The sequence below is a fragment of the Canis lupus genome, chromosome X (assembly GCF_048164855.1).
Source record: "Canis lupus baileyi chromosome X, mCanLup2.hap1, whole genome shotgun sequence".
NCBI lineage: Eukaryota > Metazoa > Chordata > Mammalia > Carnivora > Canidae > Canis > Canis lupus.
In genome coordinates this window covers 107,273,192-107,300,422 of record NC_132876.1, presented here as the reverse complement: position 1 = coordinate 107,300,422, position 27,231 = coordinate 107,273,192, and the positions used below count along the sequence as shown (strand labels likewise).

The window sequence follows — 27,231 nt, the reverse complement described above, 5'->3', positions numbered from 1 at the left end:
TCAGGCTGTTGAACTGTGGATGAAGTTCACACTGCATTCTGAAGTCATTTTTACTGGTTATAGAAAAGTCTAAAATGAGAAACCAAACTGCTCCTTAAGGTTTTTTTTTTTAAAGCATCTAACCAGTAAAAGGTAACATTTTCTTTTTTTATATTAAAAATATTCTCTTTGTTGTCCCACTTTCATTCACCCTCACCTTCACATTATCTGGGCTTGTTGATTCTTATTTATTTGTGGGATCTTAATCCCCCCATGGACATACTGCTTTTCCTTGAGGGGTTAGGTCTGTCTGCATCCCAATTAATTTAATTTAAACCTCCTTTTTACTCATATTCAGATAAAGATATCTAGTTCTGCTTCCTTAGAGGGTTGGGTCAAGAATTCTTTTCCATGGAAAAAAAAAGAATTCTTTTCCATGAAAGCAATTACCCTTTAAATTACCCATTTTATTAGCTTTTTAAAAGAATAGAATAAAGCTAGTATCAAGATGGTACTGTCCAGAATCATAACAGTATTATTTATAATAAAGTTTATTTTTCCATTATAAAAAATAACACAGGCTCATTAAAGACCTTTTGGTAAACATATAGAGGTGGACTGAAGGGAATATGTCCCCCATGGTTCCATCACGGAATGAAATATTCCATACTAATGTTTATGCTGCACATTTATATTTTTATCTAATTTTTCTTTGCTCTTTAAAGAAATCAAAACACATCTTTATGCTAAGATCATTCTTTTCTTTTTTTTCCTTTTCTAAAAGATTTATTTATTCACTTTAGAGGAAGAGAAAGAGAGCGCTGGGGGGGGGGGTTGGGCAGAGAGAGGGAGAGAAGCAGACTCCCCACTGAGCATGGAGCCCAATGCAGGGCTTGATCCCAAGACCCCAAGATCACAACCCGATCTGAAATCAAGAGTCCGACGCCCAACAGACTGAGCCACCCATGTGCCCCTAAGATACTTCTTTTCTTAAAAATAGACCTGAGATGTTCCATAGGCAATTTTCTTGTATCTGTAATATAACAAAGTAAAAAGGTTGTTTGGAGGATGGCTGCAGAGAAAAGACCAAAGAAAAAGCAGGCTCCTCTCAGAATATGGGTGAATCTAGAATACAGATCACCACACGGGCAAGAGATGTACAGGTCTTCCATCTCTAGCAGAAATATAGGTATCGCCACTTTCTGCTTCTCATCTGAGGATGCCACAGAAGGCCTTGTCTCCCCTTCACCCCCCACCATCCATCTCTCCACAGCCGGATCTCCAAATGATTCCTTATTTCTGCTCAGAGAGTACAGCATTAATGAATTTCCCTTAACTTCCTTGGTTACCAAAAAAAAAATATTTTTGAAATCTAAACTCACATCTGCTAATGCCCAGGTGCTGCCTGGAGTTTACAAATAGGGCACCCTTCTGTACTTCTGCAGAAATCCATTTAGATAATATTGCCAGCCAGATGGGGAAAATTAAGCCATTGGTGAAAAGCTAATTCCATCTTGCAGAGTTTTTGTTTTGTTTTGTTCTGGAGGAAGTAGTTGGAAGCTTGGTCCACAAGCTGCATCTGTCTGGTAGCTGGGCTGAGCTCGGTGGGAGGAGAGTATGTGAGGTATAGGGCAAATCATGACTCTCTTGCTAGATGACTGAATAATATAGAGTGTATGCCCCCCCCCCCCGCATCTATGGATGGTTTAGATAAGATTCAGAACTTTAAATGCTACCACACATGCTATTTTTTCTCTTTCCGGCCTGGATTTGCTCCAAATGACATAGTTGTAAGGTTCTTTCCCCACACCCCCATCTCTAAAACAAGAACATAGTTGTAAACAAAAAGAGTGAAATTATGAGACTTGAATCATAGATAATTGGAGATGGAAGAGACTTTAGAGATCATCTAGCCCAGTGGCTCTCAAATTTGTGCATCAGAATCACCTGGAGAGCTTGCAAAAATGCAGATGTCTGGGCCCCACCTCCAGACTTTCTGATTCAGGTCAGCAATAAGGCTCAGTAATTTGTCTTCCTTTTTTTTTCTTAAAGATTTTATTTATTTACAAGTGAGTGAGAGAGAGAGAAATCAGGAGCAGAGGCAGAGGGAGAAGCAGACTCCCTGCTGAGCAGGGACCCTGATGCTAGACTCCATCCCAGGACCCTAGGACCATGACCTGAGCCAAAGGCAGACGCTTAACCAACTGAGCCACCCAGGCACCCCAATAATTTGTATTTCTATAGAGCTGCCAGGGGAGGCTGCTCCTGGTATCTGGGCACCCCACTCTGAGAAGCAACGGTCTGATTGCACACACTCATCTTATATTTTAGAGAACCGAATTTCAGAGCAGCCGAGTCTCGCCAAGGTGCTTAGCTTGTGACCGGTCTGGTTCCGTGGCACTGAGCCAACCGGATTTTTGAACGTGTCAATGCTGAGAAGGATGAACTGATACCAAATGTCTAGCATATGTGCCTGACTGTGGGTTACCTGATGGTGGTCTGCTACAAGCCAGTCATTTCTTTATTTTGGTTTGTTTTTTCAGTGAGTCAAGGTTTCTTAAGTCTCCAAGCTAAACAGGAGTACTGCCTGAAGCCAGAATGCATTGAAGCTGGTAAGTCCGTTTTCCATCCTGTGTCAAGTTATCATTATGGTACCTTGGGGAAAGGAAGGGAAAACAGGTGATATTTTTAGTATTCTGTTTGCTTGAGGTTTACCAAGTACAAAATGCAATTTTGATGAAATTTTAAGTTTACCTTCCAGTCTCAGTGTGAAGTTGTGGAGTGTAGGTTTCCTGTTTTCTTCTTCCTTGCAAAAAAAAAAACAAAACAAAAAAACAAACAAACAAACAAAAAAACAAAACAGCTGTGCGGTATTCCAAGTCATCATTAAGGAAATCGGGAGGGGCTTGGGAAGCCAAATGACTTTTTCTTAAGACTCGAACAGAGAAAAAAAAAAAAAAAGACTCGAACAGAGAGACCGTCAGCCTTCCTAGGGCCTCAGCTGGATATGGGTCCCTATTTACCCTAAGGAGTCTCTGTGTATCGTTTGGTCCATAGGTTCGATCTGTCTGCATCTGAGCAAGGATCCTCTAAATCCCTGCCTCCACTGTCGCCTGAAATCACTCTGGGTCCTTCCAAGTCAAACTTTTCTTGAGATGACCATGTATGAGTGGGTACTCCACAGTTAATATGAGTGTTGAAAGTTGCCTCGGTTTTGGCAGAGTTATTATATTCCCTCTATAAGGAAATAGGGTTAAGGCCTAGATTTGCAGGACCCAGGTTGCAGCCCCCTTCCCATTCTTTAAGTGGGCTTAAAAATAGGAGCGTATTTTCCAAGGGGAAAGTCGTAAGGATTAGTTAAGCACATGGCCCTTTCACTTTCGGGCTTAAGGGTTTATTTTATTTTATTATTTTTTAAAGATTTTACTTATTTATTCATGAGAGACAGAGAGAGAGGCAGAGACACAGGCAGAGAGAGAAGCAGGCTCCATGCAGGGAGCCCAATGTGGGACTCGATCCCAGGACCCCAGGATCACGCCCTGGGCCGAGGGCAGATGCTCAACTGCTGAGCCACCCAGGCGTCCCGTCCTTAAGGGTTTAATGAATTAATTTGCCCAATATTTATTCCACGTCAGGCACCGACTCAGCAGTGAAGTTGAATGACCAGGTAGGGGAAGTAAAGACTCTCACTAAACACAAGGTGATTAATTTGGAATAAAAATATTGGCTGGTGGTAATGTTATGCAGAAAATTAAAATATTCAAGTAGAAGAATGTGATAGCAAGTGACAGGATGGCTAGATTGAAAAGTCTGAGGAAGGGACGCCTGGGTGGCTCAGTGTTTGAGCATCTGCCTTTGGCTCATGGCTTGATCCCGGGATCTGGGATCAAATCCCGCATCGGGCTTCTTGTGGGGAGCCTGTTTCTCCCTCTGCCTATGTCTCTGCCTCTCTGTTTCTCATGAATAAATAAATAAAATCTTAAGAAAAAAGAAAAGTCTGAGGAAATGATGCTGAAATGACCCTGAATGATGAGAAGGGATGTGTTTTGTGAAGATCAAGGAAAGGGCTTTCCAGATATGGGGAAGAGCTGGGGCAAATGTCCCAGAGCCGAAGAGCTTACTGGGTAAGGGGCAGAGCACATGTGATGAGGGTTAGTGGGGAAGCTAGGTGCCAGCGAGGGTGGGTTTTTCCTCAGTGTGTTCCAAAGCTTCTGGAAGGTTTCAGTAAAGACAGAGACATGATCTTATTAGCATTTAAAAAGATCTCTCTGTGGAGACCTAGGCTCACTTTTTGAGCGGAGAAGAGACCATAGGGAGCAAGTTGCAAAGAAGGCAGGAGGTTATTTTGGTGAGCCAAATGAGACGCGATGCTTTCTTGAATTCTAGAGATGGAAAGGCAGGGTGTAGAGGGTTTAGGAGCCAGAGGGTTGCCGAAGGATTTGATGTGGGTTGTGAGAAAAAGCAGAGAATCAAGAGTGATGCTTAGATTTTTGGCAATGGCAGCTGCTGAGATTGAAAAGACTCAGGTGAAAGAGCTTTTAAATCCAGAGGTCGGGATCCCTGGGTGGCGCAACCGTTTAGCGCCTGCCTTTGGCCCAGGGCGTGATCCTGGAGACCCGGGATCGAATCCCACGTCGGGCTCCCGGTGCATGGAGCCTGCTTCTCCCTCTGCCTGTGTCTCTGCCTCTCTCTCTCTCTCTCTCTCTCTCTCTCTGTATGACTATCACAAATAAAAAAAATTTAAATCCAGAGGCCTTATACAAAGGTAATGGATTAGACAATTCCCTCATTTTTTTGGTCCTATTTTTAAGTGGTCAAGATATAATTTTTACCCAGGCATTGTGTTAAGTGATTTACACGTGTCGTCTCATAAAATCTTCCTAAGAACCCCATGATGCCAGTGCTCTCCCCAGGCCCAACTACAGATGAGGATATGGAGGCTTCTGGAAGCTAAATAACTTGCCCAAGGTCACGTCCTGAGTTAGCTACTAGGCTGGGCTTCAGGTTCATGTCCCTTGCTCTGCATCAGTGCTTTGGTGTGATGAGGCGGAGCCGCTTAACTCTTTGGCCTTGGTCCTGTCTTGCTTTCTTCTAACAATAGACCTACTAGTGTCTGGTGACTAGACGACCCTTTCAGCTTCTCCATCTCATCCCGGGAAGGGTGAGCACGATTCGGGGATTCCCGTACCTTCCCTGTTTCCAGCTTGAGCAGCTGACCTCGAGTTTCCCCCTGGAAAGATGACCTGAAGTAGAGTGGGGCACCAGGTGGGGCTGTCAGAGGTCATGTTTTAGACTTCATGTCACCTTGTGATTTTGCTGAGGTTGAGTCCTTGCAGGTGTGTGAAATTGAGACTTTTGAACTAAAAAATTTGCAGTTTCAGTTTGGGCAACTTTTTGTATGGAGAGCCACTTACTATAGGAGTTTTGTCTCTTTATTACAAATCAATAATGCAAGAGTAAAACTTACAGAATGCCATTTGATAATGTCGCCTCCTGCCAGCTAGTGTGTTTTGCCTTGCTGCCAGGTTTTTTATTTTCACATTGGTGAATGGCTTTCTAATATTGAAAAAAATACTGATTTTTTTTCTGTTTCTGTGACGAAAGGCTCACCAAGGATTCAGCCTCTTTAGTGTAACATGAGCCTCACGGTGCTTAGGGGCCTGCAGAACAGCTGTTAGGTACACAGTGCAGAAACGTGTCCCCAGGAAGGTCTCAAATGAGAAGCAGCGCAAAGGTGAGGGAGCCGCGCGCGCGCCTGCGTGCACGGGGGGGACGCGGGGGGAGAGTGTGGGGTATGTGTGTGCGTGCGTGCGTGGGTGCATGTGTGCATGGGTGCGTAACGTGCGTGCATGGGGCCACGTGTGTGAGTGGGCCTGCGGGATATGTGTGTGCGTGCGTGCGTGGGTGCGTGCGTGCATGCATGGGTGCGTAACGTGCCTGCATGGGGCCGCGTGTGTGAGTGGGCCTGCGGGGTATGTGCGTGCGTGCGTGGGTGCGTACGTGTGTGCATGGGGCTGCTTGTGTGAGTGGGCCTGTGGGGTATGTGTGTGCGTGCGTGCATGGGTGCGTACGTGCGTGTATGAGGCCATGTATGTGAGTGGGCCTGCGGGGTATGTGTGTGCGTGCGTGCGTGGGTGCGTACGTGCATGCATGGGGCCACGTGTGTGAGTGGGCCTGCGGGATATGTGTGTGCGTGCGTGCGTGGGTGCGTGCGTGCATGCATGGGTGCGTAACGTGCCTGCATGGGGCCGCATGTGTGAGTGGGCCTGCGGGGTATGTGCGTGCGTGCGTGGGTGCGTACGTGTGTGCATGGGGCTGCCTGTGTGAGTGGGCCTGTGGGGTATATGTGTGCATGCGTGCATGGGTGCGTACGTGCGTGTATGAGGCCATGTATGTGAGTGGGCCTGTGAGGTATGTGTGTGCGTGCATGTGTGGGTGCATGGGGCCGCGTGTGTGCGTAGGCCTGCGGGGTATGTGTGTGCGTGCGTGCGTGGGTGCATGGGGCCGCGTGTGTGAGTAAGCCTGTGGGGCATGTGTGTACGTGCGTGTGTGCGTGCATGGGGCCACGTGTGTGAGTAGGCCTGTGGGGTATGTGCGTGCGTGCGTGGGTATGTGTGTGCGTGCGTGGGTGCGTGAATGGGGCCACGTGTGTGAGTAGGCCTGTGGGGTATGTGCGTGCGTGGGTGTGTGCATGCGTGCGTGCATGGGGCCGCATGTGTGAGTGGGCGTGCGGGGTAGGACTTCAGAAGGTAGAAGCGTTTGCGTCCTGGAGCGCTTCCGAGCAGGTGCCACCCCTTTGTCAGACTCCTCCTCTCGGTAGCTCTGTTTCCCGTTTCCTCCTAATTCCTCTTTCGAAGTAGGAGGTGGAGAAGGACAACAACGAGGAAGGACATGCTAATCCCAGGTAAGGGCAGACGGGCTGACTCCAGTTCGCAGCGTGATCTGGCCACTCAAAAGCCACATGATCCTGGGTCAGTGAAACAACCGTCCTGAGCCTCCTGTTTCCATCTGTAAAGCGGGAGCACCGTTTTTACTTAGCATATGAGATGTGAGAATAGAAGAAAATAAGGGTGCTTGTTGTGGTACTAATCCAAGTCCACAGTGTGTGGTTCTTAACCCCAGACCCAGAAAACATCCTGTCAGCTGGCAAGACTGGACCTGATTTCAATTCCTGTGATGGCAGAGCTAGATTCTACCTCATGTGAGACTGTTGTGGACTTGGTTTATCCCACTTAGGAAAATACGCATACGTTTCTTCTGGAATTATTAATGTGCTTGCTTCGGGAGTGCCACTCCAGACATTGCTGGGGGTAGTATATCATCCGTGGTATATGCACTGTATTAGCTTTCTAATATCTGAAAACCTATGAGCTCTGAAAAATCTCGCAACTCAGGAGTTTCACATAAGTATTTGTGGAATTGTAATAGCAAACGTTTGTATGTATGGTTGCCACTTTAACTACATACACAATGTTCAGGATGCTCAGTTAAATTTGAATTGCAGATAGACAACAACTGCTGTTTTTGTGTCTGTGTCCCCTGCAATGTTGGGTACGTACTTAAACTATAAAAGCCATCAGTGATCTGAAATTTGAATTTCAGTAGGCATTCTGTATTTTATCTGGCAACTGTATTTATTTGTCAATGTGCCTGACACTGTTCTAAACACTTCGCATGTATTTACTCATTTAATTCTCATGAAGATCTTGTGGGGGTACAGTTATTATCCCTTTTTACAGATGAGGAAACTGAGAGGTTAAGTAACCTGTCCAAGGTTACATAGCTTTTGCATGGTGTTCCCGGCATTTAAACCCAGGTGGTCTGGCTCCAGATGATGCTGTACTTTCTGAAAAGGGCTTACCATGATTCCTGGCACAGAGGGAATTCTCAATATTAATAATGTTACTATTACCACCACCTTATCCTTAGAGCCCTGATTGAACTTAAGAACTCAGTCTGGTACATGGGGTGTGGTGCCTCCATCTCTATATAAACACTAGTGGGAGACCCCATAACCACTTACCTTATGTGCAGTAACTTGAGAGAACACATAATCTGACCTTTCATAGTTTTCTTTGATCATCATGTTTCTTTATTAAAACAAGCCTCTTTGAGTTTTCTCCATGGAACTAAGCAGGGGGAAAGGAGTTGTGGTGTCTTGACAACTATGGTCCCTTGCAATTTGAAGTCTCAGTTCCCCGACAGAAAGTGCAGCTCTGTGCCCAGCTGTGAATGATGAATGATGAATGGGGAGGTTGAAACTAGAGTTTTCCCACTCAGTGTGCTGACTTCCAAATTCTGTGTGAGTGATGTATTTCCCCACTCTATGTCAAGGCTGAGGTCAGAGCTGATCTTGCAATTTTGTAGGTACCTGCAAGAATACTGAGGAGATAGAGAGGATACATTTTAGGTTGGGGGCCGGGAGAAGTTTGGGAAGGTGGCCAGAAAACAATGTGCTTAAGTGAATAAAAATGTGTGTGAGGGTTCTTTTCTGTGACTGTAAATATTGTGTGGCACTGAGACTTGTATAATCATTGCCCCTGGGGTGTCACATAGCAGATTTGTTCTGTGGCCACACAGACAGAATAATTATAAATATAAACTGAAATAAAGGTTTTGTATGTCCTAGCTTATTTGCATTTGTCCTAGCTAATATTGATGATAAATAGTAGCAGCAAGTAAAAATGTAATTGGAGACCATTGACATAATTCACAAAGATGAAAATATTAAGCCAGTTTTAAATTTATCAAACTTCAAAAACTAGTTTTTTATTTCATTTTTTAGAGAGAGAGCACAAGTGGGGGGTGGGAAGAGAAAGAATCTGAAGCAGGCTTCACACTAAGTGTGGAGCCTGACGTGGGGCTCGATCTCCTGACCCTGAGATCATGACCTGAGCTGAAATCAGGAGTTGGATCCTTAACCTACTGAGCCACCCAGGTGCCCCTCTCAACTAGTTTTTTTGCTTTGATTTTTTTTGGGGTGGGGGAAAGTGCTGGAGATTTTGAAGTCCTATAGAAACTAAGATATTTCTCTATTATTCACTTTATCAAGGACAAAAAGCTGTTGAAAATTTTCATAGCAAATCTAGGCTAGAAAAATATCTAGCCTTAGTTTTAAACCTGGAGGACACACGTAACCAAACTGATAATCAGCATATATAAATATATGCAGATTGTACTTCTTTTATTTGGGCAATTCCTTCATATTTAGCTGAAAACTCATTGGGTTTTCATTACTTCAAATAAATATATTCTGGCATTAATTAAAGTGTGAAAATTACTCAGAATGTTTTTTTTCCAATGTTATTAAAATACTGGCTGTCTTTTTTTTTAGTGCATATCTTTTTGTTAGGGTGGTAGCCAGCAGTGATACGACAGTTGAAAGAGAGTTGGAGTTCAGTATTGGGAATTTTGGAATCTTTCCATTTTTTAAAAGACTATATTATTTGAGAGATAGACTGCGGGTGCAAGAGAACATAAGTGAGGGGATCCCTGGGTGGCTCAGCGGTTTAGCATCTGCCTTCAGCCCAGGGCGTGATCCTGGAGACCTGGGATCGAGTCCCACATCGGGCTCCCTGCGTGGAGCCTGCTTCTCCCTCTGCCTGTGTCTCTGCCTCTTTCCGTCTCTCATAAATAAATAAATAAATAAATAAATAATCTTTTAAAAAAAGAGAGAGAGAACATAAGTGAGCACAAGCAGGGTGAGGGACAGAGGGAAAGGGACAAGCAGACTCCCCGCTGAGCGTGTAGCCCAATGCGGAGCTCAATCCCAGGATCCTGAGATCATGACCTGAGCTGAAGTCAGATACTCAACTGACTGAGCCACCCAGGTGCTCCAAGAACCTTCTCATTTTTCAATGAAAGATTTATTTTAAAGCTCATAGATACGTCTTTCAGTATGCACAAGCTTCCTCGTTGACTGTGTTTCATGTGTAATCATGTGTGTGCTTATGAAAGAGGAAGAAATGGCAAATCAGTCGTTTGTGTCTTTCTGTTAATTTAAACATGTACTCAGTTCTGCCCTGAGGCCTGGGTGAGAGGGGCCCCTGCCCTGGGCCCTCATTTAGAATGCTCCACTTTGCTCTCCTCTGGCCATGCCGCTCCCCTAATCCAGGGGCCAGGTCAGCAGCCCTATCCTTTTACAACCCAGAATTCCCTGCTAAAGAGCCCTGAACCTCCCTGTAGGGCCCGTGGGGAGGTCTCTTCCAGGGGTTCATTCCTCTGAGAGCTACACTGAATATCCAAGGGCTCAGGAATTCATACCTGGCTTTTGAGGTTTTTATGGAAATATATTGTAAATATATCTTTTAAATATTTCAATATGACCTATGGGCCTCAGTTTCACTCAGATTTTGCTGCAGAACAAACTACCCCCAAACCTTAGAGTCTTGAAACAAGTGATTTATTATTTCTTCTGATTCTGTGAGTTCACTGGGGGGGTTTCTCTGCTGCTCTTGCCTAGGCTCATTCATACAGCTGCATTCAGCAAGAGGGTCATCTGGCCTGGAAGGTCCATGATGGCTACAGTCACATGTCTGGCGGTTGGTGCCGACTGGGTTATTTTCCAGGGGGCCTCACCTCCTCCAGGAGGCTTCTTCAAAGGGCTTAGAGCTTCATTCACAGGGAGTTAATATGGAAGGTGTAAGGTCCTCTTAAGGCCTAGTTTTGAAACTCAAGAAAAGTTACTCCGCTATATTCTGCTGGTCACAGCAAGTTGCAAGGCCAACCCAGATTCAAGGCAGGGAGAATAGATCCTATCACTTGATGGGATGAGTTGCAAAGTCACCTTGCAGAGGGATGAGAGGGGTGGAAGGAAATGTCACACACATCTTTGCAGACAGTTTACCATAGACTCCATTTGTATTCCTATCCCATGCCGTGCAGATGTCAGGGGCAGGCCTGCAAAAACCATTAACACTAATACCACCAAGCTTTTACCCACTCAATCTGAATGCAGTAATTTAATATAGTGAAGCTGATTCAGGGAGTCATTTGAGAGGAAAAGTAAAAGCCAAGGCTTGGGAGCTGGTTGATAGGAAATGGTTGTTTAATTTGGAAGAGAACAGTACATGGTGTTCAGTGCTTGTCATTAATCCTATGATTTTCTTTTTAAATAGCTGCTGCCATCTTGAGTAAGGTAAATTTCTCTGTGGACCCTTGTGATAATTTCTTCCGGTTTGCTTGTGATGGCTGGATAAACAATAATCCGATTCCTGAAGATATGCCAAGCTATGGAGTTTACCCTTGGCTGAGACATAACGTTGACCTCAAGTTGAAGGGTAAGTTTCTACTGGGGTTTGGTGACGCACTTTATAGAGAGCAGTACTTGACAAGAAAAACACAGTTTTGGATTTGAAGCATGCCTGCTTACTTTAACTGTCCTAAATTCATTTCCAAGATTTTTTAAAAATGGAAGATTGAAAGGAAAATTGTGGGATTTCAGTCTCCCAGAGCTCCAACACAAGCCTAGCAGAGGCCTTGTTATGTTTGTATTAGCTAATAATAAGTTCTGCTGAAGGATAGCTAGCATTTCCTTGAGATTGGGAGCACAGGAATAGTTAATGAAAGTTATTTTCTATCAATATACTTATTTGTTGTGTTCAGAGCAAACTTCATCACTTGCTTATTTGTGTCCTGGATTTTCATGCCTACAAAATATACTTAACACCTCATTGTCTTTTGAGAACTTTGGATGACCTTGTATTTGTCATATTGTTCCTGTTAACTTCTGACTTGGCTCTGGGGGGACTTTCTTTTCTCCCATGGCCTCTGTAATAATGACAGGCTCACACACACGTACTCACATATGTGTACATACATATGTGCATGTGTGTGTGCACACTTCAAAAATTGGAAGCTCTTACTAGAGGCACTTCTGTTTGCATTAGGTATTTTTTACTGGTGGAAGGCACTTTAGGATGGAAGCAGGGAGATTGTAAGGCCAGATAAAGTAACTTTTTTAGAAGGCAAAAATAGTTTTTTTTTCTATTTTTGATAGAAAAAACCACATGACACCTAGAGAGAATTTTATTATTTATTTATTTATTGGTTTTATTATTTTTTTTCAATTTTATTTTTATATATTCACTTAAGAGAGAGGCAGAGACACAGGCAGAGGGAGAAGCAGGCTCTCCAGAGGGAGCCTGATATGGGACTTAGTCCCAGGACCCCGGGGTCACAATCCGAGCTGAAGGTAGACGCTCAACCACTGAACCAGCCAGGTGCCCCTACTTTGTGATTTTAAACAATGCAAATTTATCATCCTACAATTCTGGAGGTTAAGAGTCTAAATGAGTTGGCAGGGCTTCTGGAGGCTCGATGGGGAGAATACATGCCCCTGAAGGTGCAAGCCACCTTCATTCCTTGGCCTGTAGCCCCTTATACATCTTCTAAGCTAGCACTGGAGCATCTTAAGATCTCTCTTCAAGCTGACCTCTGACTTCCCTCATCACGTCTTTTCTCTCTTTCTTTTATGAAAAGGCTCTTCTACTTATGTAGAGCGGGCCCTGCTCTGTGACAGAATGACTCTTCCTCAAGATCCTTAACTGAATCTCACTGCAAGGTACCTTTTGCCCTATAGGGTAATGTAGTCACAGGGCTGGGCATGGGGGTGAGGACATCTCTGGCCAGGGAGAGAGCACTATTCTAGTGCAAGAAGCTTCTTGCTCTACTGGTGTGAGGTAGTCCGGTGCCATAACCTGACATTTAAAGCATTGCGTTTGCTTAACTAAACCATCTAGAGCTTTTCTTTTTCATCCAGTGTGTAAAATAATAGGATCTAGAGCTTTTTAAAAAGATATTCCTTATAAGAAACTTTCAGATCAAATGTGAAGTGAACAAGGTATGTTTCCTTCTTTCCACCATTGGATATTTTGGGGTGTTTTGGATATTTGAGACTTTTGAACTCCAGAAAGAAATTCTGAGAAGTTAGAAGAATCATCAGTTTTCTTTCTACTCCATCTCCATTTTCCCAAGATTTTAAGTGCATGAAAATTAAATGTATCAATTTATATATGTTTTAACAACTGTACCTATTGGCGCAGTAATTAGAAACCTGTTGTCAGTTGTAAGGAAAAATGTACTTAAGCTTCACAACTTTTCCCAATATAAATTGTATGGACTTAAATTTTCTGGGAAGACTTAAAAGTTTCATAAATTAGAAGAAGAGAATTTGTAATAAGGTCAGTTTTTCCCTAACCCAGCAGGTGAGGCTCCCGTACTATAGAATAATACCTATTGAGAAAAGAATTTACTAATAAGTATTTCCCTGTATGATATTAATTCACGTTGGTCTTTCATCTACCATTCTGGCCTGTTTCCTGTTTCCCTCCTTTGTCTTTTCTTCCTAGACAGAGAGATGTGTGCACAGGTGCATGTGTGTGCATACACACAATTATGTATGCAGAAATGACACTGAAGGGTAAGAAAAAGCTAAGATTTGCAGATGGGTGCTCCTTACATATTAGTCAGAGCCAGAAGATTTCTATCTTCAGGGCATGAAGCAACTAGAATAATTTAAAGCCCTTCCTAGGGGTGTAAAAATCAAAATCAGTACACTGATGTGTTTTTTTTAACTTTTTTAACTTTTTTTATTTTTTGTGTTTTTTTTTCTTTGAGGAGGTTACTGTGTATGAGATCTTTAAGACTTCGTAGAAATAAAACTCAATTGTTGAGAGTCGCACGTGGGTTTTTTGTTTGCTTGCTTCTTTTAAAAATGAAAAATTTTACTTTTAAGCTCATTTGGGAAAGTAAAAAGGAACAAAAATTAAATAGAAAAAGTAAGAAGAAAGTTGCTCCTAAATTCACCCCTAGAAATAACTGCTAATGAAGCAGTTGGCTACACAACTTCCATTTGTGGGCACATATGTAAGACCTCATGTGCACATTCATCTATTGAAAAACCTAGATAAAATCAGGCCTACTAGTCTGTCATGTGCTTTAAAAATGATGTATTTCTCATAGACATAGATAATGTTAATAGATATATTTTTTATCATATATAGCACTGTAATATGTATCCACGTATATTCTAGAAATAGAATCGTTGTATTGAAAGAGCTGTCACAGTTTAATTTTTGATGCATGCATACAACTGAATTGCCCTGCAGAAAGTTATTTCTAGGTCTTTATATATTTTCTTGCTGCTTTAAATGGTAAATCTTCTTCATCAACTGTGTTCTTAAATTTTTTTTTTGTGGTATTGTAAAGTAGGGGTCAGCAAACTATGGCTTGTGGGCCAAATCTAGTTCACTTCCTGTTTTTATAATTAAAGTTTCACTGGGGGACCATACATCCATTCACTTGGGCGTTGTTGATGGCTGCTTTTGTGCCACAGTGGCAAAGTGGAGTAGTTGCTACAGAAATCGTATGACCCACAAGCCTAAATTATTGCCCCTCTGACCCTTATGGAAAAAGTTTGCTAACTCCTGATGCCCGTCGTCAAGTTTTAATGTATCTTTATTGGATCTCATTAGAACTGTCTTATTAATTAATAGCTTTTTGGTGGTTTGTTTGGAATTTTTTAGATAAGTAGTCCTAAAGTTAAGAAATAATTAGACTTTTTGTCTCTCCCTTTCCTTTTACTGTATTGGCTGGAGCCTCCAGAGCAGTGTTGAATAATAGCAATGACACTGAGTGTAATTTTCTTATTCCTAGCTTGGTTGGTGATGCCTCCGCTATTTCCCCCACAGTCCCCAAATATATTTTTTCTTTGTTTTGAATAGGTGTTCTTTATTGTGTTCTATTACTCCTAGTTTGCAAAAAGGCGTTACTCAAGAAAATGTCTTTGCTGTTTATGGAGAGATTCAGATGGAGTATCTCTTTAACTTTTCTGGATTTTCTTATGCTGAATTAACTTTATAATCTTGAAATAAATCCTACCTGTGAATAGTTTATTATTTTCTCTTCAGACTTTGCTAAAGTTGAATAAGCTCATATTTCATTTCAAATACTTGTGTTTATGTATATGACTGAGATTGGTCTGTGGATTTCTGTGTGCTAGGTTTGTTAAACTCTGTTATCAAGATCACTGGCCTTATGAAACAAAATGGGAGATTTCCCGTATATTTCTCTGCTCTGGGAAAGACACAATCAAGTAAATCCCAGCTTACAGTGTGACAAGGACTATAAAGGATGAACTCAAAAATTGATCCTGGGGCTCTGGCTTCCAAGAAAGAGAGCAAATGGTCGAGTAAGGTTTCTTTTTAAGTTAGTATTATCTTGTACTAGATGTATGTGTTTGATATATAAAATATGTATTAGTTCTTTAAACTTTTAAATTTAGAGATAATTCAGCCTTAGAGAAAAGTTGAGAGAATGGCACAAGAATGTCCATATACCCTTTATCCAGATTTCCTGATTATTACCAGTTTGTTACATTTGTTTTATCATGTTATTCTTCCATTCTATTAATGTATATCTTATCACATCTGTCTCTAAGTATACATTTATACATATAGTGAGAAAATGATATATCTATAAAAGTATAGATAAGCAGATTTATAGATAGATATTTTTCTGATTTTCAAATGTGCTGCAGATGACTACCTATTGTTACATATTCTATCTCTGTGTATCTGCGTGTCTCACAGTCTGTGTACCCATCATCCAGCCATCCAGGTAATACAGGGTCATTGTACGTCGACTGTAGGTGAATAACAGGAAGAAACAAGTAACATACGACTTCGCTTATATATGGAATCTAAAGACCAAATGAACAAACCAAAAAACTAGATTCTTATATACTGAGAAAGAACTGGTGATCGTCAGAAGGGAGGGGGATGGAGGGAAGGGCACAATAGATGAAAGGGATAAAGAGGTACAAACTTTGAGTTGTAAAATAAGTCACAGAGATGAAAAGTACAGCATAGGGACTATCGTCAGTAATACCCTAACAACATTGTATGGTGACTACACTTACCACGTTAAGTGTTCAGTGATGTACAGAGTTGTTGAGTCACTATGTTGTACACCTGAAGCTAATAGGATATTGTATGCCAATTATCCTTCAGTAATAAAAACAAAAAAAGTAAAAACAAGTCAAAAAAGAATCTACATCAAGTCCTACCACCCAGTGATAACCTTTTAAATGTGAATATACATATCAAGTTATATGTATATGCCAAAAAGGATCAAATATTCTATTTTTATAATGTCCTTTCATTTGACATGTTAACATCTATTCACGTCAATTAAAATAGATCTTTATCATCCTTTGCCATGACTGCTTTGTGTGGATATACTACAGTTGATTCAATCAATTCCCATGTTGCCATTTAGATTATTTCCAGAATTTTTTCCCCTCATTGTAAGCCACTCAGAGCATGAGTGCTGAAGCTGCAGACCTGTATTTGAATCCTGGTTCCTTTATGTTTCTCCTCTGTGCCAGTTTTGGCCAACTACTTATTTCACCTAGCTCAGTTTTCTTACCTTCCAAATGGGGATAAAAGAACTCATTTCGTAGGGCTTGTGAGGACTAGGGGAGATGACCCTCAGAGATCATGTTTTATCCCAGGCCAGTTCCTGGCATAGAGCAGGCCCTCTGAGAGTAAATGTTTGTTGTCTGTGCCTCCATTTCGTCTCACAGCTAGTTCTAAGGCTCATGAAGTAATGTCTACCAAATGCTTTAAGTTTTATTCTGGTCTTATCGTTTGTAAATATCATGTGCTTTCAAAAATATTGAATACTGTCTAGATCTTTTTCCTCACCCTTGATAAAAAGAGAGAACATCCAAAAATAAAACCCAATACTACCAATCAAAAGAATACCATTTTCTTATGGCTGATAGAGAACACACAGATACGGCTGTCCAATTTGTGAAATAAAATGGATTTGACAGACCTGGCTGATGAAAAATTGCCCTCTATTGAAGTCAGCAACCTGGCTTTGTGGATTTTTTTCTTTAAATGGCATATAAGACTCAGATTTCTAGTTGGAAGATAAAATTATTTCTTATTCTCTCCAAGAAGCAGGTTTTTTTTTTTTAAAGAAGGCCGAATATAGTCATGTGTTTGAATGTCTCAAAATTTCCTTCCCACAAAACCTCCCAAATTTGTCTTCATGTGACCGTGAGGATGACACAGCATGTGTTGCTTATGAACGAGCAGATGAAAATTTTGCAAATGAGCACTTATGAAACATGAGGCAATAAGTGAGATAGAACACTTGTGTCAAACAGAAGACAGATGACTCAAGGTAGGGCCAGCTCATCTCTGTTGTAGAATAGCAATCTTTGCCAATATTTTGTAAAGAAATGCAGTATATTATTATGTTCAAGCACAGACAGTACCAGCAGAACAATAAGATGAAGTAGGGTCTACGCATTAATGAGCAAAGAAAGATGATTATGATTCATAGATGGGTTATTTATTTGTAAATATCTGCTGGCTGAGATTCAGATGGTTCTCATAATTAAATAACCCCTCCAAATCTTGTTTTTGCCATAATGATCCTAGCCAAATAATCTTTTGCAGATAATGGGCAACTGGAAACTTTAGCTTCTGTAAAGTCATTTGATAATTAGGAAGTTCAGCCGATTGAAGACAGTGAACGGTGCCATTTTCCTGGCACCACGAACACACTATGATGTACCAAACTGAGCTCTGACACCATTAAGTTCTTTGAAACAAACGTCAGACTAGAAAAAAAAATGGGGATATGGTGGAGAAGTGCTAGGGAGCAACCAGCCATTGTGGTGATTGGCTTTTTATTCTTGGCAAAACTCAGCACCGTTAAATCTCAGTCAATCTGCTGTATAAATGGCAGGGGGCAGGGTGCCCACTCAGAGCAGATTCCTGTTTTTGTGACCATGCTGGCTCTTTTTCACGTGGCCACACATGAAGCAGCAAATTGCCAAATTCTACCTATGTCATCCTAAGTCCTGCATGCACAGAGAGGTGGCCCGTGAAGATTTGGGCCTGTCTAGAAGACATTTAGAATGTGAAACAAAATGATTTTACCTGAAAAAAATTTTTGTTGTTGGTTGTCTGTGTTTTTCCTACTCTCAGAACACCATTTGAGGATGGGTAGGGGTGGGGGTGTGTAGAGTGTGAGGAAAGGGAAAGAAGTCTGATTTAAAAAGTTTAGCAATTTCTTGTTAGGAAACACCTCAAACAGACAAATGAATTTCTTCCTGAAGCCTCTTTGAAAAATGTGTATGTAGCTCTAGAATATGTTTTTCTAAATAGCTGAAGGAAGTGAAGAGGCCATGAGAACGGCCATCATGCGTCAAAGCTGTGGTCCGCTAGTTCTGATAGCATTTTAGGCTTCCTGGTGTGTCCCTTTCTACTTCCAGTGCATGCCCTTGTCTTTATAACTTTTCTCTGCTCCAAGCATTTGATTTTAAGATCTGATCTTTTTTTCCTGTGGCTTTCACGTAGCTCTTCTGCCACAGTGGTTGATATTACATATAAGTTTGGTGCACTTGACAAGAACCAGATCTGTTCATTAGATCCATTCTGGGTTATGTGCTCTTTAATTTTGGGGAAATACATTCACTTTATTTATTTTTATTTCTATTTTTTTACATTCACTTTAAATAGACTGAAATGTACAGCATTTTGGCTGTATTAATTTATTTTTATTTTTTTATTTTTATTTTTTTAATTTCTTTTTATTGGAGTTCAGTTTGCCAACATAGTGGCTGTATTAATTAATCTGTGAAGTCAAGACAATTGACTTGGCATTTACTTTTTTCTTGGCACCAGTTGCTTTCAGTAACAGGTAACAAAAATCCCAACTCCACCTGGCTTAAAAATAGAGAACATTTTCTGGTTCAAGGAACCAAAGTGTCTGATAATATGTAGACTTCAGGTAAGGATGGATCCAGCAGCTGCACCATATCATTAAAGATCCTATTTCTTTGTTTCTCTCTGCTTCAACATTCATTGTCTTGTGATTTTTTCTAAGTCTGTTTGGTCATAAAATCCTTGCCAGTAGCAATAGCAATTAAAATTTATAGTTTTTCATTCATATCTAGCAAGAGGCATTGTGTTAGACACAGGAGGATACAGAAGTGCAGAGATTAATAAGACCCTCAGGACTACGCATGTGGAACTTAAACATCTGAACAGCAGAAAATGTTTTAATAAGTACCGTAATCCACTAGCTACTCAGGACTTTTTAAAAAACATTTTATATATTAATTTGCGAGAGAAAGACCATACAAGCGAGGTGGAGGGGCAGAGGCAAAGGAAGAGAGAAATTCAAGCAGACTCTGCACTGAAAGTGGAGCCTGATGCAGGGCTTGATCTCACAACCCCGAGATCTGGCCTGAGCCCAAACCAAGAGTTGGATGTTATAACCGACTACGCCACCCAGGTAACCCCCCTCACCACCACTGGTGGCTTTTGAGTACTTGAAGTATGGCTAGCTGGACTTGAAATGTGGTATAAATAAAAAATACACACTAAATTTCAAAGACTTCATTTAAAAAAATGTAAAATATTTCACCAAGAAGTTGATGATTTATTTCCTCAATTACATTTTTTAAAGATTTTATGTGTTTATTCATGAGGGACACAGAGAGAGGCAGAGACACAGGCAGAGGGAGAAGTGGCTCCCTGCAGGGAGCCCAATGTGGGACTCATTCCGGTGACTCCAGGATCACCACCTGAGCCAAAGGCAGACACTCAACCACCCAGGTGCCCTTTCCTCAATTATATATTAAAATGATAGTATTTTAAGACCTCTTTGGTTAGAATATATTATTAAACAACCTCACCTGTTTCATTTTTCTTATCTTTAAATGTACAAGGAAATGAATAATGCCATATATAGCTCAGATAATGTTTCTGTCGATGCTGCTCTAGAGCCACGAATAGGCCATTGGAAAGGTGAGCTACGTGGGTATAAATTCAAGTTTATGTTAGTGATAGAGAAGGGGCAGAGAACACGGTCCCTAAAAATAGTTCCCTACTCTCATCTCCAGTCCCTCATCCTGTTACTGTATTAGTGTTCTTTGTGGCACTCATAACCATTCGAATTATCTTGTTTGTGTATTTGCTTGCTGTTTGTCTTACCTCTGCCTGTCTTTTTGGGTTCTGCTGTGACTCAGCACCCAGCATCGTGCCTGGCATAGAGTTGGTGCTTACTAATACTTGGTAAGGAGAGGAGAGAAAGACTGTGCCCTCTGTGAGTGGCTGGCTGACTCAGTGGGGAGGGGTGGCTTGCTCTTCTCTTCTTTTTCCCCCTCCATCTGGGCCTAGGGCCCGACGTGCTGTTCCAGAGGAGTCCTGAGATGCAGCTGGTGCTTGCCCCTGATGGGAGGGGAAGGGTAATTGTCAGTTGTTCTTCATTTCTGTTCCAGGCCTCAGGGAGGCAGGACAGGGGAATGGACAGTGAGGCAGGCTAGAGCCCTTCCTGGGGCTCCAAGGCTCTCTGGTGGCGTGATCTTGTGTCAGTTATACTAAGGACAAAGAGAACTTCCTGGCTCTGTGACCGCTGGCAAACCGCTTTCCTCTGACTCGGAGTTTCTTATCTGGTGATCCTGTTGGATTGATTCAATGAGGTGCATCAAAAGTCTTCTGCACAGAACTCAATAAATAACACCTGCTATTATTGTTAATTTCACGAGGATGAAATTAACATTTTTAATTTTTTAAAAAATTATTTATTTATTTATTTATTTATTTTGAAATTAACATTTTTGAAAGCTAGTGGCATGTAGTAGGTGGTTGATACATGTTAGATTCCTGGCCACATGAAAAATGACAAATTGATTACAAAACTTTAGCAGCACCAGCAAAGTAAAATGGTACAGTGTAGTTCTTCCCGAAAGTCTCACGGTGCCTGTAAATAAGGCCGCTGATCCTGAAAGGAAGGAGCCTGGAAATGGAAACAGTAGGTTAGGACATCTGTGTGTGTTCCTAGCTTTTATTGGCAGACCTTGGTCGCGACCTCAGACCTGCAGGATTTTGATAATTTGTTTGTTTGGACGACACATTGGTTGGGGGGACATGAGTTTTCAATCCCTCCTGCAGGAAAAGAGAGAAGAGGCAAGTGGAATTGGTGAAAACGAGGAAAGGGTCATCTTAGGCTGTTCTACATCCTCTTTAGATGTCACTTTTTTGTTGTTCTCACCTGTTTGCCTTTCTTCTCTTTTTTCTTTTCTTTCTGCCTAGGGGATTCTTACCTCAAGAGGGCTGCCTGTAGAATTCCAGGGACTTGAAGGGGAAAAGATGCACCTTTATTTTCACTAACCTCTGGTGGAACTTTAGCATTTTCTTTAATTATGAAAGCAGGCAAAACTCTAGTGTTGTTGGCTGTGACACCGTTACCAATGGGAATCATGATTTTTTGGTCTTGATATAGATGTTGCAAGTATCTTGAAATATTATCTACACACATCACCATTTCAGAATCACAGCAATGGTTAGACCCAATACTGCATCGTATTATTTAGTGACTTAAGGAAGTAGCACAGATATCATGGTTACAAACAGTAAACCAACTGTTTTATTAACTGTGCTTCAGAATGACTGGTTTCTGTTGTAAACCTGTGTATTCATAAACATTATTTTAAGAATGATCGTTAGGCTTTAAGAGCCTGTCCAGGGAATGTGTGGCACAAAAAACCACTGCCTGGGTAAAGGTTGCTGGGGCAGGCCTCAAGAAGGTGTAGTTTCACTAAACTCCAGCCCTTTGATGCATCCTCATCTAGGTGTTTCAAGTAGAGTTGGCTATTACGTGACACCATGGGTCCGCTCATGCCCAAATCTTTGAACAGTCCACATTACCCTTGAATCCCTGGGTAATAAGCACATTACCAACAGCTCATATATGTTTATAAGGACATTAGGTGAAGCCAGAGTTTTGTGTTTGGAGATTTGTGCCAACACCAAACCTCGAACTGATTACAGTGCAGGCTTTGTGCGATTACCTATGCCATGGAATAAATATATTTATAGGTGAAATTGCTGAGTGTTGTCACAAGCCTCTTCTGAAAGCAGAGAGTTAAAAGTCAATGCCCAGCTAGAGACAATACAGCTTTTGCCGTGGTCTACTTAAAAATACTTAGATGCAACGCAAATGATTGAAGACAGTAACACACAAAGTAGAGTCTTCATTCACAAGTACATAATACATGTTGTATGAAAGACCTTGCTTGTTATCCGATCCTTGAAGACAGGGACTCTTGGTTGAGCTTGGAAGGGTAGGGATAGAGGGGACTATAGTTCTGGAGGTGCTATGAACAAGAGTCCCAAGGGAAAGACCAAATCCATGGAACTTGGCGTTGTTGGGAGGGGGGCACTGAAAGGTCTTGGGGAGAGGCAACAGGAGTGAGATGGGCCAATGAAAGATGTCGAAATCCATTGGTGAGATTTTTTACTTGTAACAGGGAATGCTGAGCTTCCCGAGAAGTGGAGCTACAGCCTGGAAACGCTGTGCCTGGAATAAGGACTGAAACAAAGGAGAGGGGAAGCAGACGAGGGGCATTTTTGTGGCCTAAGTATTGCAACACGTTATGAAAAGTTTCCTGCCAGTTAGCTTGAATGTGGTAGGAAGAAAGAAACATTTTTTACTTTAGAAGACTGCCTACTAAATTTAGGTTCTTTTGACTAAAGATAAGTTCTCTGGCCGGACTGATGGCACAGGACCTGTGCCTCCTGAGAAGGACACATATACACCTACAGGGACACTTCCCAGCTTCTCCACACCCAGGCCCCATTTTGCATGGTTGGTGTGTGTAAGTGTATTTTACTTGGCAGTTGTTCAGAAGGGTTGCATATTTTTAAAAAGCCACTTCCTGAAAGATGATGACTGGAAAGGGAAGACAAATCCTAGCTGGTTTCGGTGGTGACAGTTCCGAGGCGTACCCACGTGAGCTGTGGCAGTGATTCCTGAAGCTCCTCCAAGTCCCCACATGTTCTTGCTGTTGTTGCCACAAGCTGGAATGATAATGGAGCTGAGAATGTGGGATTTTTGCGGGAACTTCCAAGGGTCATCCAGATTTCACAGCAGAAGCAGATGACTCAGATCTCCTGGACCTTGAAACCTGTGTCTTTAGAGAAGTGGGTCAGTCCATTACCTTTACTCTACTCCTCATTGGTCAGTGGCAAGACTGAGGTACCAGAAAAATGAAAAAGTTGCTTGCACACAAGGTGACCGCGAACTGAGTTGAAAATTTCGCCCTTGCATTTCCGATCTCCCTGATGAGATGGCTTTGGCTGTATTCTCACCCTCATCTCTGAGACTGCAACTTGATGGTGTGGATGGGTTGGGCATCTTTAAGGTGTGGCAAAATGCCTATTTCTCCCCCAGTGTATTACTAATGGGCAGGATTTCTACTCCTTGCTATAAAATGAGCTCTTAATGATTATAAAATAATTCCTAGGAATGCATGACATGGAGAAGGGCCTAGGAAGCCAGGCACTGTATAGAGATGACTTTGTTTAATAATATCCTTAGTTGAGCTGTCTAAAGTGAACTCCCACCATGTCCATAAGATGGAAGATATATCTCCATTTTGTCAATGAGGAAGCAAAGGCACTGAGCAGTCCCATCGAGCAGCCCAAGATCACATAGCTGATAGGCAGTGGAGCTAGGATTTGGATTCAGATGGTTTGACCCTTAGCGCCTGGTAAAAATCTTGACAAGCTAAGAGGATGGTATTGTTCCATTTTATAGTTGTGAAAGCGGAGGCTTGGAGAGGTTAAGTATTTCATTCATATTCACACAGCGAAGGACCTATAAAGTCACTATTGTCCAGAAATGTAATAGAAGTCACAAATGCAAATTACCTGTTAATTTTATATTTTTCAACAGCTGAGTTAGAAAAGGAAAAAAGGAACCAGGTAAAATCCCATGATTCTGTCCAACCCAACATATCCAAAGAATTTTCATTTCACGTAATCAGTATAAAAACTTGTTCACAAGACAGTTTACATTCTTTCGTTCCTAAGTCTTTGGACTCTGGTATGCTTCTTATACTTGCTACCCATCTCCATGTAGATGAACTGCATTTCCAGTGTTCAGTAGCCTCACATGACTCCCAGCTTCTGTAGTGGATGGGGCTGTTCTAGAGCCGTGCTTCTCACCGATGGCCGCACACCGAAATCACGAGGGAGCTTAAAAAACACAGATGCCTGGGCCCCATCCTTACGACTTTTGATGTAATTGGTCTGGGGTGGAGCCTGGCCTTCTGGATCTTTAGCCACCCCCTCCTCCCTCCCCAGGTGACTTTAATGTGGAGCCAAATTTGAGAACCTACTCAAAGGGTGAAAACCAAACAACGGAGTCATGAACTGTAGGCAATGTCCATTGGAGAATGTTCCCTGAGTTTTCTGAGCTGAGACCCATTCAAAACTACTGCTCTGGCAATATGCTTTGCTAGTTGACATTAAAGAATGCCGGGCAGCACCTTAACTTATTAATTTCTCTCGATTTACATTTCCCAATCTTTTGGCCAAGTCTCAGAATAATAAAGGAAAAGACAAGGGATTTCTTTTTTCCCCCTGATCTACACACTGGTTTGGATACACAACGGTGCAAGTAAATTAAGACCTAGAGGTCTGTTATTTTAATTGAGGTCAGAGGTGTCGATGTCCATCTGGAAACTCTAAACTGTGGAGAAGAGCAAGTTAGGGTTTGAAAGCTGTAGGTCATTGCCAGAATGAAACATGTCTGGTGGGGAACATGTGGGAAGTGCTGGGTGAGGAGAACAAGCAATTGTGGCTCCGGCTGAGGTCTGAAGGCTGCGCAGCCCATGGTGTGGCAGGACGTCTATGGAAGTGCTCTTGCCAGATGCCTCCCGCCTGCCTGCGCACTCGGCCAGACCTGCGGTGTGCATGTGACACCCAGGATTCAAGACTCAGAATATCTCACCTCGCCCAGAGCTTTACTTGTTCTTCAAATGTTTTTGGAGTCATTTCGAGACATTTTTATATTGCTTTCTTTTATTTAAATCCAAATAGCCTTAAATTTCTAGACGTATATAATTCTTTTTTCAGAATGAAAAATGCTGGGTCTCCTGTGATGGCGATGTTCTAGTTATATGCAATCTTGTTCTGTGGATTTGACTTCAAATTAAGCAAGAGAACGAACACACATTGCTGAGTCTCCCCTAGCCTTGAGTGAGTTAATAGCACTGAATCAGAAATACCGCCAACTCTATGATGCCCCATTACTTCACATATGCCAGCCAAGACGAAGCTACTACATGGTGCCTTCCTTTCACCTGGCATTTTTGCTTTATGTTCATTGAAAGAGTTCTTGTAGACATTAACTTTGATCATATGACTCTTTTACTCTTTTGCACTAATTAAAAGGAAAATGCAAGCAGGAGAGCTTGATTAGAGTAGCCTTAAAACTTCTGCACAGTCCTTTGGATTTCAAGTCAGCAGTGCTTTGGGTTTTTCACAAAACATCTTTGTGTCCATAGCAGCAGTGATTCGGCGTTTCTTAAAAAAGTGCTCTCCATCAGTTCCAGGAGTGTCCTCCACGATTGCCTATTTGGATACGCACTAAGTTTTCATTTCATGCCCCAATCGTATTGAAATCTTTCTGTAGACGTTTTGAGTGACCATTTACTGGCTGTGCAGCCAACTTGTTTCAAGGGCCCACTGTGAGAACTGCTCGCTCAGGTTCCCACCAGGGCAGGCCGTGACTGTACCTGACTGACAGGTTTAAGATGGATTCCAATTTCAGAGATATTAAGAAGCGGAAAAAAAATATGCTGCTTAGAACAGATGAAATATGCTATGTAAATTGTATTTCCGATAATCCAGCCTCCCCAGCTGCTCGACACATCCACCTCATTTCTGTGCTTTAAACAATACTCAGTGAGATTTGCATGACGTTCCCACCTCTGTATTCCTAGGTTTTACCATGCAGTGGCGTCTAAGCAAACACCCCCCCTTCCCCCTTCGACTCTGGTATGCAGCTACAGAGCCAGACTGTAATACTGTTCTTCCCAGCCTTGAGGGTGTACATGAGTCACCTGGGGATCTTGGTAAAGTGAACATTCTGATTCGGTAGGTCTGAGAAAGGATCCAAGAGTCTGCACTTCTGACAAGCTCACAGGTGATGCCCACACTGCTGGTCTGGGGACCCTGTGTTGAGTGGCCAGGCTTTAGGATGTCCAAGGACATGGTATGTCACTGAAGAGACTCACCTCTTCAGGGGTGGTCTTGTTTTTTCTCCATTTATAACTGTGATTTCCATTAAAATCTATATATTAGATGGGACGCCTGGGTGCGCCTCAGCGGTTGAGCATCTGCCTTTGGCTTAGGGTGTGATCCTGGGATCCAAGATCCAGTCCCATTGCAGGCTCCCTGCGGGGAGCCTGCTTCTCCCTCTGTCTATGTCTCTGCCTCTCTCTCTGTCTTTCATGAACAAATAAGTAAATCTTAAAAAAATCTATATACTAGAAATGTCCTTATATTGGGTCAAAACAAAGATTTCTTAGGACAAAAAGAACACAGGAAGTTTGTGTGTATTGTTTTATGATTCAGGGAGAGAGATTTCTTCCCCTTAATTTGTTTTCTGAAAGATTTGTTCATTTCGTTTTCCCTTGCCTTCCTCCTCAAAAAACTTGGGCAACTTGAATTTATTAGGAAATCTGCATGTAATTGCAGATTAATAACCTACCCATTAATACCACATTAGTTCATTGTGATTAATAGCATCTCTTTGAATGCTTAATGAATTAGTAATGATGGACTATTTGCTCTAAAGTGTCAAGAGAACATTCCGTGTAAAAAGGCACTACCCATAACAGGAAAATTAATTATATGCTGGTTGGAGAATAGCTTGTCACAAATAAGAAATGTTTGTTTGGAAAGGCTCAGTGGTGTTCATATTTACACAATGAGGGGTATTTTTAAAACATGTATGGGCCTTTTAATTTAGAAAATGAGAAGGTCTTTTATTTTCATCAGCAGCTGAGGTAGGTGTGGGAACCGTTATTTCTGAGAGAAACACGCAAGTATGTGCTGGTAGACTCACAAGTCTGCTTCCTACAGTGGTCATTTCGATTAAGTCCCAAATGAAACGACTTCTCCTCCCTGCTGTCTATTCTGAATTCCTAAGTTCACTTCCCCAAGGCCCAAACATTTCTTGTTACTAATTTTATTCCTTTAGCCTCTCATTTGTTTTCTCTCTGGTTCCTCACTCTAATTTGGTGCTGTTGGCCATCATTGTTTATTTCTGTCTTTGCCCTACATCCAAGGAAGCAAAGGTCAGGGGAATTATGTGACTAGCCCGGGCCAATCCAGCCATATAATTTGTCCCCCACAGATTATGGGTCTAACATTT

General features: G+C 41.9%; 1 protein-coding gene across 5 annotated transcripts in view; it reads left to right on the top strand.

Annotated features, from left to right (window-relative positions):
* Positions 1–27,231, top strand: part of PHEX (phosphate regulating endopeptidase X-linked) — a 210,125-nt gene that overhangs the window by 5,920 nt on the left and 176,974 nt on the right. For 4 of the 5 annotated variants that reach the window (XM_072818317.1, XM_072818316.1, XM_072818315.1 and 1 more), the window contains exons 3-4: positions 2,523–2,591; positions 11,097–11,258. In XM_072818317.1, coding sequence (XP_072674418.1) covers positions 2,523–2,591; positions 11,097–11,258 — 231 coding nt within the window. Of the gene's footprint in view, positions 1–2,522; positions 2,592–6,725; positions 6,884–11,096; positions 11,259–27,231 lie in introns of those variants that run through there. The other variant, XM_072818318.1, reaches the window with a different exon arrangement.